Genomic DNA, 13,089 nt, shown 5'->3' on the forward strand with positions numbered 1-13,089 from the left:
TAAAATCTTATTTATAATGTCAGGAGTATGCCATAATGCTGACAAACTCCACAATAATAAAAAAAACAAATAAAATGCATTGATATAGTTTGTTGTTTTAGTTTTACATATTTTTTTATGAGAAAAAGATCTTAAATGAAAGATTTAAGAGAAAATCTAACTATAGAAAGTGTCACATTTTTTAGACGTTGTGAGTCAGGTTTTAATTAAAGGGATGGAGAGGTTTCATGCAAAATACATGCAGGTATGCATGCAAATGCTGCATAGTTACTCAGTATGTATTAGCCGCCCATTTGTGCATACAGTCTGCATTCACAATTGTGGAGATATGTGCATGTGATAACATTTCTAAATGGGTCACCAAAAATCTGAGTGGACATCAATTGTTGTTACAAGGGGGTCACTCTGATGGCTTCATATTTTGACTCCATTCTCATTTATTTTCTTAAATTTCCTTTTCTCTTTATCCTGTAGGTTGATTTTTTTTTAAAAAAAGTCTGTTTAACTTTTAAGAAAATGTTACAAACTCTCTGATGGGATAGATAAGCCAGGGAAAAAACCAGAACATTTACAGAACTAAAATAATATATTTGTTAAAGAGGTGATGTGTAAATATTTCAAAGGTGCATAAGAGACTTAGTAGCCAAATCCATTTTCAAAAATTATGTGGGATTTAGGCGCCTACTTCAGTTGAAACATGCATCTGACTAAGTGAATCTTTGCCCATGAAAGCTTATGCTCCAAAAAATCTGTTAGTCTGTAAGGTGCCACAGGACTTCTCGTTGTTCTTGCAGATTCAGACTAACATGGCTACCCATCTGATACTTCAGTTGAGACGCTATGGGATTTAGGTTGAGAAGTATTTTAGGCACTTTCGAAAACTTTACCTAGTGACTTGATCTACCTTCTTTCTCTCACCACTGTGAATTTTCTTTCTGCTTTAAATCAAAAGGGACTTAATTTTGTATAGTTACCTGTTTTTAATCTTGTGTTTTTCTGTCTTATTTGTATCTTTTTGAAGGCTGGGATGCTGTGATGGACTGGAAAGATGTCTTGTCAGGAGGTGAAAAGCAGAGGATGGGCATGGCTCGCATGTTTTATCATAAGTAAGTGTATTCACTTGCTCTTCAGGCAGCCATTCTTTGGAGGCTTGCAATAATATTTTGAGCAATGATTTATACCCCATGGTATACTCCCAACTGGTAGGCAGTTGCATAGGAAAAAGAGACTTTGTTGTTTATAGGAAGTATGTGTGTAAGATCAGCATTTTAATTTGGGTGGTACGTCTAGTTTCTACTTTGCTTTTAGTGACAAATCATTGCATTTTCCAGATATTACTTTCCTTAAATCACCATATAAGGGCAGTCCTAGAAATTAGGGATGTTAAGAAGCTTGTAATTCATTAATGGTGTAGTCAACAAAAATTTTGTTGACTCCACGATTAATCAATAAGGGATAGCATTGCAAGCACTCAGTCCCGGCTTGCGCTGGGTCCAGGAGCTGCCCCTGCTACAGCTTTGAATACATAGTACCTGGCACAAGCCAGGACTAAGCTGGGCTGCCTGCACACCCGGCTGCTAAAATACTTTGAAAGCAGAGCTGCAGTGGGGGTAACTCTTGGAACCCACTGCCAGCTGGGACTGAGCCAGGCTGCTGGCCAGCCCTCTAAAAAAAATTTACTGATGGAAGAGAGGGGGAGAAAATGTATGTTGTCGATAAGCTTATGCTTATCAGATAATTGGTTATCCGTTAATGCTAATTGACTGCACGATTACATCCAAACTAGAAATATCATGGGAAATATTGTCATATGGGGGATGTGAGTTTAAGACCTATCCTTTAGTCCTTTTCTCTTAAACCACCTCAGGCTGCAAATGGCAAAAGACAACACATGCTGCATCTGAAGGGATAGAAGCATTTTGAGTTGCTCTTTAGTTAGTTCTTGTTATAACACTACTGGGTAATATAAAGTCAGCCCTGCACCCAAAAGCTCTACAGCCACACACCAAGCAAGATCAGGAAGCAAAAGCCATTGAACACTTATAATGTAGTCGTGCCTAGAAGGTCTGGGCCCCATTGTGCTAGGTGCTGTACACACATTAATCAAGTAACAGTCCCAACCTGGGAGTCAAATCTAGATTCCCTGCTAGTTATTTATCTAATAAGAACATAACATACTAGATTGGATAAGTGGTCCATCTAGTCCAGTCCCCTCTCTGATGATGGCCAGTATTAGATACTTCAAAGGGAATGAACACAACACACAGTTCCAAATGATTCATTCCTTCTCATCCAATCCCACCCTTTGGCAGCTGAAATTTCTGGGACACCCAGGACATGGGGTTGCTATTAGCCAAGATGGACCAATCCTCCATGAATTTATCTAATTCTTTTTTTAACTCAATTATACTTTTGACCTTCAAAACAATCCATGGTTCCACAGGCTGATTGTGTATTGTATGGAAAAGACTTTCCTTTTGTTTGTTTTAAAGTGCTGCCTGCTAATTTAATCAGGTGACTCCCCCCCCTTTCTCTTTTGTGAATGGATAACTAATGCTTTCCTGTTCACTTTCCCCGTGCCATTCATGATTTTATAGACCACTATCATATCCCCCCTTTGTCCTCTCTTTTCTAATCTGAACAATACCCGTTTTTAAATCTCTCCTCATATGGAAGTTGTTCAATACCCCTAGTTATTTTGGTTGCTCTTCTCTGAATCTTTCCCAATTATAGTATCTTTTTTAAGATGGTTTGACCAAAACTGCACGCAGTATTGAAGGTATGGGTTTACCCTGCATTTTTCGGTGGCATTGTGATATTTACTGTTGTCTTGTCAGTGCCTTTACTAATGGTTCTTAAAAGTCTATTCATTTTTTGAGTGCCATTGCACATTAAGAAGATGTTTTCAGAACACTATCCATGATGATGCCAAAATCTCTGAGTGGCAACAGTTTATTTAGACTGCATCCTTTTTTATGTTTAGTTTATATTATTTTTCCAAGTGTGCATTACTTTGCATATATCAACATTGAATTCTAACTGCTGTTTTGTCACCCAGTCATCCAGCTTTGTGAGAACTCTTCACAGGCTGGTTTGGACGTGCAAAATTACTCAAGATAGTTATTATCTGCAAATTTTGCCAGCTCACTGTTTATCTTCTTTTTCAGATAATTTATATCTATGTTGAACAGCACAGGTCCCAGTATAAATCTTTGAGGTTACCTCACTATTTACCTTTTTCCATCGTGAAAATTGACAGTTTATTCCTACCCTTTGTTTCCTATCTTTTAAGCCCAGTTACAGATCCATCAGAGAATCTTCCCTCTGTTTACTTTGCTTAAGAGCCTTTGATCCTGTATTAGCTGGATCATCCTCGTCACATGTTTGTTGATCTCGTCAAAGAATTCTAATAGATTGGTGAGGCATGATTTCCCTTTACAAAAGCCACATTGACTCTTCCCCCAACAAATCATGTTCATCTCTACATCTAATCATATTGTTCTATAATAACTGATCTGTTCCAGTCCAGAGGCAGTAGTGTAATAGTTCTAGGGTATTAAAGAAGCCTCACCACTGTAATTTAACATCAGCCAACTTTCAGTAGCTGCACACTGTACTCCTTTGTCAGCCGGAGTGGCTGTCTTTAAGCAGCACAATGCATTCCCTTCCCTCAGGTGCTGTATTCTTCTGTTGTGGCCTGGGGAGTTAGAGAGTGTGATCTGGGATCTCTTGAATGGCAGTGTTGTGCATTATCACTGATCCACCAAGCTGGACTCACAGGATAAGCTTTTTAAATGTTTTTTTATTAGTACTTTGGAGCTTCAAATAATAATAAATTAAATTAATGGAGATTGCCTATCTCTTAGAACTGGAAGGGACCTTGAATGGTCATTGAGCTGAGTCCCCTGCCTTCACAGCAGGACCAAGTACCATCCCTGACAAATTTTTGCCCCAAATGGCCTCTGCAAGGATTGAACTCACAACCCTGGGTTTAGCAGGCCAATGCTCAAACCACTGAGCTATCCCACTAATCTGCTGCATACTGAGTAAACCTTTTACCCCCATGTACTAGTGCATGGGTGGGCAATAATTTTTAATGGGGGGCCACTCCAAGATTTTGGTAAGTGGTGAAGGGCCGCATTTCTGCAGAGAGGGGTCTGGGACAGCAGGTGGGGTATAGAAGGGAGCTTGGGACAAGGTTGCAGGAGGGAGTGTGGGGTCTGAGAGGGAGTTTGCATGAAGGAGGGGATTTATAATCTGGGGTAGGGTTGAGGAGGGGTTATGGGTTAAAGAAGAGCATTCTGGCCTGGGGAGGGTGGTAGGAAGAGGTGCAGGGTCTGACAGGGAGTTGTGACCTGGAAGAAGGGGTTGCAGAGGGATTGGGTGGTGATGTAGGGCAGGGGAATGAGGTGCAGGGTCAGGGAGGGGTATAAGTGCAGGAAAGGATTCTGGCCTGGGGAAGGGGTATAGGAGGGGGTGCAGGTCTGGGAGGGAGTTTTGACCTGGAGGAGGTAGGAAGAGGGGATACAGAAGGTTTGGGTGGTGGCCTGGGGCACGTAGTTGGGGAGAGCTCTGTGGCCGTGGTGCCAATAAGTAAACAAACTGGCACGGTTGGTTAGCATGTTTCTCAAAGTGGTTTCGCAGACCACTGAGAAACACTTTTATAATCCACTAGGGTAGGGGTGGGCAAGAGGCAGCTAGTGGGTCAAATCTGGCCCATGGCCTCCTCAGCCGCACCCTTGATACAGAGCAGGGGCAGCCACTTTAAAAAGCAGGCTGCTAATTGCTCTGTAAGCTGGGCAGGGAGGAGAAAGCTTCATGCAGTGTCCCAGCCCCCTAGCAAAATCTCCAACCTCTGATTGGCCAGTTTCCAGCCAACAGGAGCTGAGAAATTTTGCTGAAGGCAGGGGTAGCGAATGAAACCTCTTCCCTCCCTCCCTGTGCTGAAGCAGAGCTATGTGGAGCAGTCCACCCAGAACCCAGGCAAGAGGTCTGCAGAGCTGCTGGCTGGGAGCTGCCTAAGTAAGCGCATCCCACAGAGCTCTGTGGCTCCCATTGGCTCTGGTTCACAGTTTGCAGCCAAAGGGAGCTGCGTGAGTCAGGCTGTTGCTTCCCACAGCTCCCTTGGCTACAAACAGTGAACTGGAGCCAATGGGAGCGGCAAGGCTCCATGGCCACAGTGCCAGTAAATAAACAAACCAGCTCAGCCAGTTAGCATTTTTCTCAAAGTGGTTTCGCGGACTTGAGGACTGGGGCCATAGTGCTGCTGCATACCAGTTTATAGCACTAGAGGAGTCTCAGTGGTCTGTGAAGACCAGCTTTAAACTAAGCATCGTGCACATAGTGTACAGGAATGTTGGGTAAAAACTAAATGAGTAACACATCGTCTTTTGTTTTGAAAGACCAAAATATGCATTGTTGGATGAATGTACGAGTGCTGTAAGCATTGATGTTGAAGGGAAAATATTCCAAGCTGCAAAAGGTTCTGGGATATCCTTGCTTTCTATCACACACAGACCTTCTCTTTGGTGAGTATGTCCAAGTACTTACATCGTGGAGGTGATGTCTAGTTTTCTAGCAGATGACAGACTCGTTTTCCTTCTGTGCGTCAATACATTTTTAAATCAATATCTACACTCCTTTTAAGACAAGTTGACTATAATAATAGACATGTAAATGCATTTAGTATTGACTTCTCCCTTTTTGTACATCTATTTATTTCTTTTTTTAAAATATTAAAAGTGAAACATTCAAATATAGCAACATGCAGGTAGCTAAAGAGCCAGTTAATTAATACATCATGTCACTGGAAATATCACCATATTATTCTGTAAACACAAAGGAAAAAGACAAATACAATGGTTACTTCTCACTCAGGCTGTCCATTGCTTAAGATGATGACCAAAATGTCACCAGGATAATCTCCTCCTTTGTCTTTCACAAAGAAGAACAGACCCATTATTTTTTACATCAGTTAGGCATTGTTAATTCTGCAGTGTCCTTTACCTCTCAGTGCATCCCCAAGCAGAAAAGCTATATTTCATATTTAGAAATCAGATTGCTTATACAAAGCAAAATATTTGGAGAGTGAAAGATTTTTCTATATTAGGCCATAGCAACTATGAGAGATTCCATCATAGAAAATATGTTTATGGATCCCATTGAGTAGTTGATATCCAGGGCTCAACAAATCACTGACTCTACTCACCCGTGGTGAGTAGATTTCAGCCAGTTATCCTGTTCACTGGCGGTGCATGCATGTTCAATGCGGGTCTTGCGCATGCGCAGTGTGGAGCTGGCGAGTAGGTTTCACTGACATTTGTTAAGCCCTGATATCTATAAATGTTCAGTGCAAAGAAAGCAAAAAAGCACAAATTTGTTGTTACTAAGTTCTAAAATCTAAGTTTTCTGTACTGCTTTCTTTTTTATCCGGTGACAAAAGGCCTTGTACCAACTTGACCTCACAGTTGAAATGTGCTGTATCACTCTCCTAGTCCCATAGCTTCCCTGAGAAAATGAATACTTCCACCATCTTGCTATTTGTCACTGATAGATGAGTCACAGAGTAGAAAGGAAAGCACATGTAGGATCAGGGCCTAAGCTATGAAAAAATTCAAGTGACAGGAAATTTGGAAACAGAGATGTTTGCCACCTGCAAGCTCACCTCTTAATATTCTACTTATTTTAAGAGATTAGATTACATTTAAACATAAAAAATACTACTTATCAAAAATATTTTAAAACCACTCGAAAAAAAGCAAGTATCTAGTTAAAGGGGAAGGGTTGTCTAGCCTACAAGAGAGTGAGAAAACATTGGATGGTACCACTGATAACCCAGCTGAGTCCTCCAGCCAGCACCACCTCAGCAGGGAATTCTGAGAGGGTGGGGGGAGGGAAATGTTCCTTTTAATTATTTCCATCCATGTGTGGATTTTTTCCCATTCATGTGCAGAATAAATTATGTGCAAATGTGCACCACCAATAGAAACAAAAAACCTAGTGGTGGGCGCTCTGCTACTCATCTGAGTGGCACCTGAATCTCTCCTGAATGGCCACAGAAGGGCTTATGGAGAAGACTGGTGTGGGGTTCATTTGCTACAAATTGCTGTTTGTCTTTGTTTACACTGGTGTCTCTACATAGACTGCTAGCCAGCAACTGTTGAATCTCAATGAGACTTAGTGATAGAGATGTAGCCGTGTTAGTCTGGGGTAGCTGAAGCAAAATGCAGGACAATGTAGCACTTTAAAGACTAACAAGATGGATTATTAGATGATGAGCTTTTGTGGGCCAGACCCACTTGATCTGAGGAAGTGGGTCTGGCCCACAAAAGCTCATCATCTAATAAACCATCTTGTTAGTCTTTAAAGTGCTACATTGTCCTGCATTTTGAATGAGACTTAGGTTACCAAGAAATCTCTCTTTGAAATTGGGACTTGGGCTTCTAAGTCACGTATATTCGCTTTTAAAAGCTTTACCCAGTGACTTGAAAAACAGCACATTCCCAACCGTAGTTGTATTGCACTGTGAAAACATTTTATACAGAAATGCTTTGTTCAAAGCCACCCTTAAAGCACTTAGCACCCAGGAATCTCAAACCTTACTTTCAAAGATGTCCCAAACTTCATTACTAATATTTTAAATTCTTCTGCAGGAAGTACCACACTCACTTGTTGCAATTCAATGGAGAAGGGGGCTGGCGTTTTGAACAATTGGACACTGCTATCCGCTTATCACTCAGTGAGGAAAAACAAAGACTCGAATCCCAGCTTGCAGGAATTCCTGAAATGCAGCAGAGACTGAATGAACTTTGCAAAATCTTGGGAGAAGATTCAGTGCTTAAAACAATGGCTAAAGAGGACTAAATATCTAATTTATGTTTGATATTTTAATTATTTTTAGTTAAAAGCTTTATGAATTTAAAGATACTTGTTTGCATGCATTGTGGTAGGCTAAGAACACTGAGAAACATAGCAGAAAATAGTGCTTTATAAGATTTTAGCATTTTAGTATTAGGGAAGAAAACTTGAACCCTGAAAAGTAGATCAGCAAATGCACTGTGTCCAAGATTAGTCATAACAGCTTACAGTAATTCCTAGTGAAAGCCCAATTCACTGAACAAAGTTACCAGCACAGTTAGATTTACTTTGTGAATTCTTGCTTCGAGTTGGCAATCTGGCATGAAAGCACATTCTGCCTGTCATGTGCATATGATATGCCTGCTAAACAAAGTAAATATGGCATGTAACTCAGGCATGGAGCAACACAAGGCAGGCTGTGGGTGAGTATGTAAATTCATGCAAAAATCTAATTTGGGTACAAGGAAACATTTCTGTCCATGTAAAACAGATCTCTTCCTCAGCTGAGACATGTGCATGTTATTAGCTGCATATCTGTAGGAAATAACATGACTGGCAACCCAAAAGACAACTGTCATAACAGCCATTCAACTGTCCTTTCTGTCAATTAACAGAGATTTAACAAGATAAATAATACACAAAGTACAAGTGTGCCACAATGCATTATTTAAGAAGCCTTTTTCCCCTTAAGACATTTACTTTAATTCCTAGTAACCTTCAAGGGATTATGTTTGCTTTGGCAGCTAAGGCACTGAATCCTGAGTTGTGTGTTGTGGGTTTGGTTCCTGGCTCTGCCACCTACCTGCTGTGACCTCGAGCAAGTCACTATCCCCGCCTCAGTTTCCCTATCTGTAAACTTTTGCAGGCACTTTGTGATTGGCTGATGAACAGGCCTTTCTAAGACCCAAATATTCTTATGAATACATCCTTTAGTTTTCATGATCTACCACCCTGATAATAAAAATGCCCAGAAATTAGAGAGCTCTTTAAAATATTAAAGAACTCTATAACCATCAGTTAATGTACACAGACCCTTAGGAAATACATAAACATGGCTGCCCTCACTTACGAATGGCAGACCACACAAGTTCACAGCCATGTTTTCAGAAATCTGTAGTTGTGTGTACACCTCTGTTTTTTACCTCAGTGGGAGCTGTGGCTGCTCTGAATCTTTGACAGTCAGCCTCACAGTGCCTCAGGTGCAGCATGCTTCTGAAAAGACTGACCTTCTGAGCACTTATGCCGAAGGCCAAACATGTAGTGAGTCAGGCTGAGAGACTGGAATAGATCTGATGCACTCCAGTTCCTCAAGAACACACTGGCTCTGTGCCTCTGACCTTCCTGATACAAGTTTCCTATTATTTTACTTGGCAGCAGCACAAATGTAAGATGAAGAAACTGCAGTCCAGAAATATGCAACTGTCCCTTCCCCCTCTGGTGTAACAGGCTGCTCACAGGGGACAGTCCTGGAAGGTAGAACAGGAACTTTTGAAGGTGGTTAGTCTTCAGAAATGAGAGAGGCTAATCAGAGAGAAACCAGGTCTGAAGCTTGGTGGGTCTGTTTCACTTAAAATAAGAGAGAGGTTAAGTTAGAGAATTGCTATGTGACTGTTGCTTTTGCAGGCTGACACAGCTCAGTTGCAAATACCAACAAAGTGTTAAGGCTCAGGGAGAGGTTTTAGGCCATTTTCTTAGCTGTGCTCACTGCTAGAGCTTCGTGCGGTATGTCAGACTGGAGTTGCATTGACATGAGTCACAGGGAAAGAGGATCAATAAACTGGTGCTAGAAAGGGCAGCAAAAAACACCACCTGGTTGCCATAGACAAGATCCTTCCCTCTGCTTTTAGTTGGGGTTTCTGTCAGGAGGAGGCCACTGCACTTCCTGCTAGTCATCCACAGAGGGCTCTAGAGCCATCCCAACTGTCCCCCTTTTGTGGGAAGCCTACCCACTTTTCATAGCTGGGTGGCAGTGTAGCTACCTAGCTGTACCTAGAGATTGCAGCATCTGAGTTACTCACATTCTGTAATACCCTTAACCTCACAACATACTGGGCAGGGAAGAAGTACATATTACAAAAAGAGAATATGACTTGTTCAAGGGCCCAAAGGAAGGATAAGGCAAGCAGAGAATTGAACACAAGTGACAGACTAGCACCCTGACCGCTAGACTTTCTCTACCAACGGATACACTAAACCCTGAAGTGGACTCTGGTTCTTAGTCTGTGCTGCTGAGTCCATTTATCTCTGTGTTTCTACTTTTGCAGCAGTTATTTGCTGGTCTCATTCGGTGTTTCCTCAAACAATCCACTGAGCTGTCTCAGTGTAACAGAACAGAATGCCCCAGAGAACCTGGAAGAGAATTGGGACATTAAGTACCTAATATAACTAGATGCTGTGGTGTAAAGCAAAGACTGGATGACACTGATTTGGCTGGTGAAGTACAGGCCTTTTAATTTGCATGCTTCTCTGTAATTCTTTCCCCAACAGGCTTATTTTCCTCCTTTTAGACCTCAAAGAAAAGTGTGTACATTTTTACATAAAATTCATAGAGTAAGAACCTGAGAGAACTGCCTGGCATTATACCACAGTCACATATGCTGCGGTGTCCTGTACGGGGGATGACAAGTCAAAAGGAGAGGGTCAATTCCGGATCCTGGTAGCTTTGTATCAGCCTGTTAGCATTGCCCCAGGATTCCCGCAGTGTAGGGGACCTCCACCAATAACAGAATTGATACCATGCCACCACTTTTACGGTGTGGATATAAGGGGGATGGTTGAGAAAGGAGTGTTGCTGTTTTCTAGTGATTCCATAATTGTCAGGAAGCCACTTTCCCTTAAGGCTGTTCTTACTGGCTTTGGGGGGTAGATTGTCCCCACTCCACTGGCCCCTGGCTCAGGTGGAAAAAAAGCTGGTGAGCAGCCAGTGCAGCTCTAGAATTGGGCCCAATGGTTCATAAACTCCCACTGAAACATTCTTCATGAGATTTGAAAGCTATTGCTAAATGCAACACTGGAGATCCCCATTACGGTAGCTGTCCTGGCCACTAGTAAAACCTGCAGCCCAAGTTTTTAATTCCAGTTGGGATGAAAAGGTGGTGAGAGGTTTGATATGCACAACACCCTGCACTATCCTGGCCCTTTTCAAGAAGCTACAATGTTACATTTAACCTGGATAATGTTTCCCACAGTGTAACTCCATCTGTGAGTCATTTTCAAATTTGATTTTTGTGGTTTAAAAACAAGCCACCCTGGAGATTTTCCCAGTAACCTTTCTGAACTGTTCCAGATTCTAATTATATAGCATAAAGAGCCAAACCCTGATCCTAGTGTTTCCCATGAGTATTTTGCCATGGACTTACAGGGAGCACAACTGAGCCAATGTAGAGCTCAGTCATGACTCTTCAGACAACCTGAAGATTTGGAGGCATGCTGCCTCCACAGGTGCTCTGGAAGACACTGTAACTGAGTCAGGCACAGATGCAAGGCAGGCTGTGGCACTATCTATTCCCAGTGAGGTCAGCCAGCCAGCTCAAGAGGAAGGAATGAGGCCTCTCTCCCTTCCCCTTTTCTCTGCTTCTGTGTGCACTGGTCTTTCAGAGTCCTTTCACGCCACGAGTACTGATGCTCTAATTGTGTCTGGTCTCCGCACCAACGTGTGTGTGGGGGGGAAGGGGGAAGACCCTTCTCACTCCAGATCCTCAAAGGCATTTAGGCTCCTTACGTCCATTGATTTCTCTGGAAGATGAGAGCCTACATATCTTCGAGAGACTGGGCCCTAGCACCTACTTTCCCCTAGAACATCCCTGCAGAGATTGCCACAGCTGAGCTCACTGTGTCAAGGAATTTCATGTGTAAAAATCATTATGCAACCAAGTCCAGATCTGGAAGGTGCAGAGCACTTCTAGGTGGGTTGTGAACACCCTCAAATCCTATTCAAATGAATGAAAACTCGGGGTTCTCAGCATTTCACAGGCTCTCACTACTAGGGGAGAAATGGCTTGGAGCAGAATTCATTTAAGCTCAGGTTCTATCTAGAAAAAAATTAAAATACAATTTATCCAGCAAAACTAATTTGTTAAATGCCAGGGATTTGCATTTTTTTAAAATGTGTTAGAAAACAGTCTCTGCTCTCTGGGTAATAACATTATAACTGCAATGAATGTTTGCTTTACTGATCAGTTTTGATTCTATACCAATTCACCCTTTAGGACTGGATTCTACTCTCCATTAAGTGGAAGGGAGTTGTGTCTGCAGGAGGAACACAGAACTATGAAACTGTACTGGAAAATTTGCAATAGTAACTTCCTCCCTGAAGCCATTAAACATATTTGAGTTCTAACTTTTTTTTTTTTTTGGTAAACTCAAGTTATTTGTGTGCATGTGCAAATTATTTTATAAACTTGCCCAGAGATTAATATAAAACATAGCATTAAATTACTACAACTGGCTCTTTATAAAGTTTAAAATGAATGAATTGCTCACAGTTGTCTTTGTTCTGTTTACATTTGGTTTAATGCCCTTTAAAAGCAGTCCCGTTTAATGTAATAAATTGTCATTTCTGGTTGTAATTTATTTCAACAGCAAATAAATACATGGCATTTGCTTTATAATTGAACAGTGTTGGTTATGAGCCATTCAAAAAACAGTCCAAGGAGCACGTCACGTCTTTCCCTGCATTATACTAAGGCAATGTCTACACTACACTTTTGTTGGTAAAACTTTTGTCGGTCAGGGGTGTGAAAAAAAACCACATACACCCAACTGACAAAAGTTTTATTGACAAGAAGCGCTGGTGTGGACAGTGCTTTCCTGGAGGGAAATGCTCTTCCACAGACAAAGCTATCATTGCTTGTTGGGGATGGTTTAATTATACTGGCAGAAAAGCTCTCTCCTGCCAGCAAAGAGAGGTAAAAAAGGAAGACCTAACAGCAGCACAGCTGTAGCGGCAGAGTTGTGCTACTGTAACTATAACCCCAGAGAGCACCCTGCTAAGTATGGCATTTCATTCCTGAAGGCAGGAAAGACTTCATGAGCTTTTTCAGTTTAAGTGAAAACATGTACTTCCTGCAGAGAGGCACAAGTGGCTGAGATGCACAAAGGTACCTAGGCTCCTTGATTTGAAATGGATTTAGGTGCCTAACTGACTTTGAGGCTGTGGGTTTGGCAGTGTAGACACTCTCTTATGGAAGAGGTTTTGCACAAGAAATCTTCCGCAAAAGAGTTCTTGCAGAA

The 13,089-nt window shown here is 41.7% G+C and overlaps 1 protein-coding gene across 3 annotated transcripts in view; it reads left to right on the plus strand.

Moving 5' to 3' along the window:
• Window positions 1-12,759, plus strand: part of ABCD2 (ATP binding cassette subfamily D member 2) — a 60,490-nt gene extending 47,731 nt beyond the window's left edge. Inside the window, exons 8-10 of one of the 3 annotated variants that reach the window (XM_006120406.3) lie at window positions 1,022-1,106; window positions 5,403-5,528; window positions 7,653-12,758. In XM_006120406.3, coding sequence (XP_006120468.1) covers window positions 1,022-1,106; window positions 5,403-5,528; window positions 7,653-7,863 — 422 coding nt within the window. In that variant the 3' untranslated portion in view covers window positions 7,864-12,758. Of the gene's footprint in view, window positions 1-1,021; window positions 1,107-5,402; window positions 5,529-7,652 lie in introns of those variants that run through there. The other 2 variants (XM_075927455.1, XR_012903507.1) reach the window with 2 other exon arrangements.
• The last annotated feature ends 330 nt before the right edge of the window (window positions 12,760-13,089 follow it).

The sequence above is a fragment of the Pelodiscus sinensis genome, chromosome 1, assembly GCF_049634645.1.
Source record: "Pelodiscus sinensis isolate JC-2024 chromosome 1, ASM4963464v1, whole genome shotgun sequence".
In the NCBI taxonomy this organism is placed as follows: Eukaryota; Metazoa; Chordata; order Testudines; family Trionychidae; genus Pelodiscus; species Pelodiscus sinensis.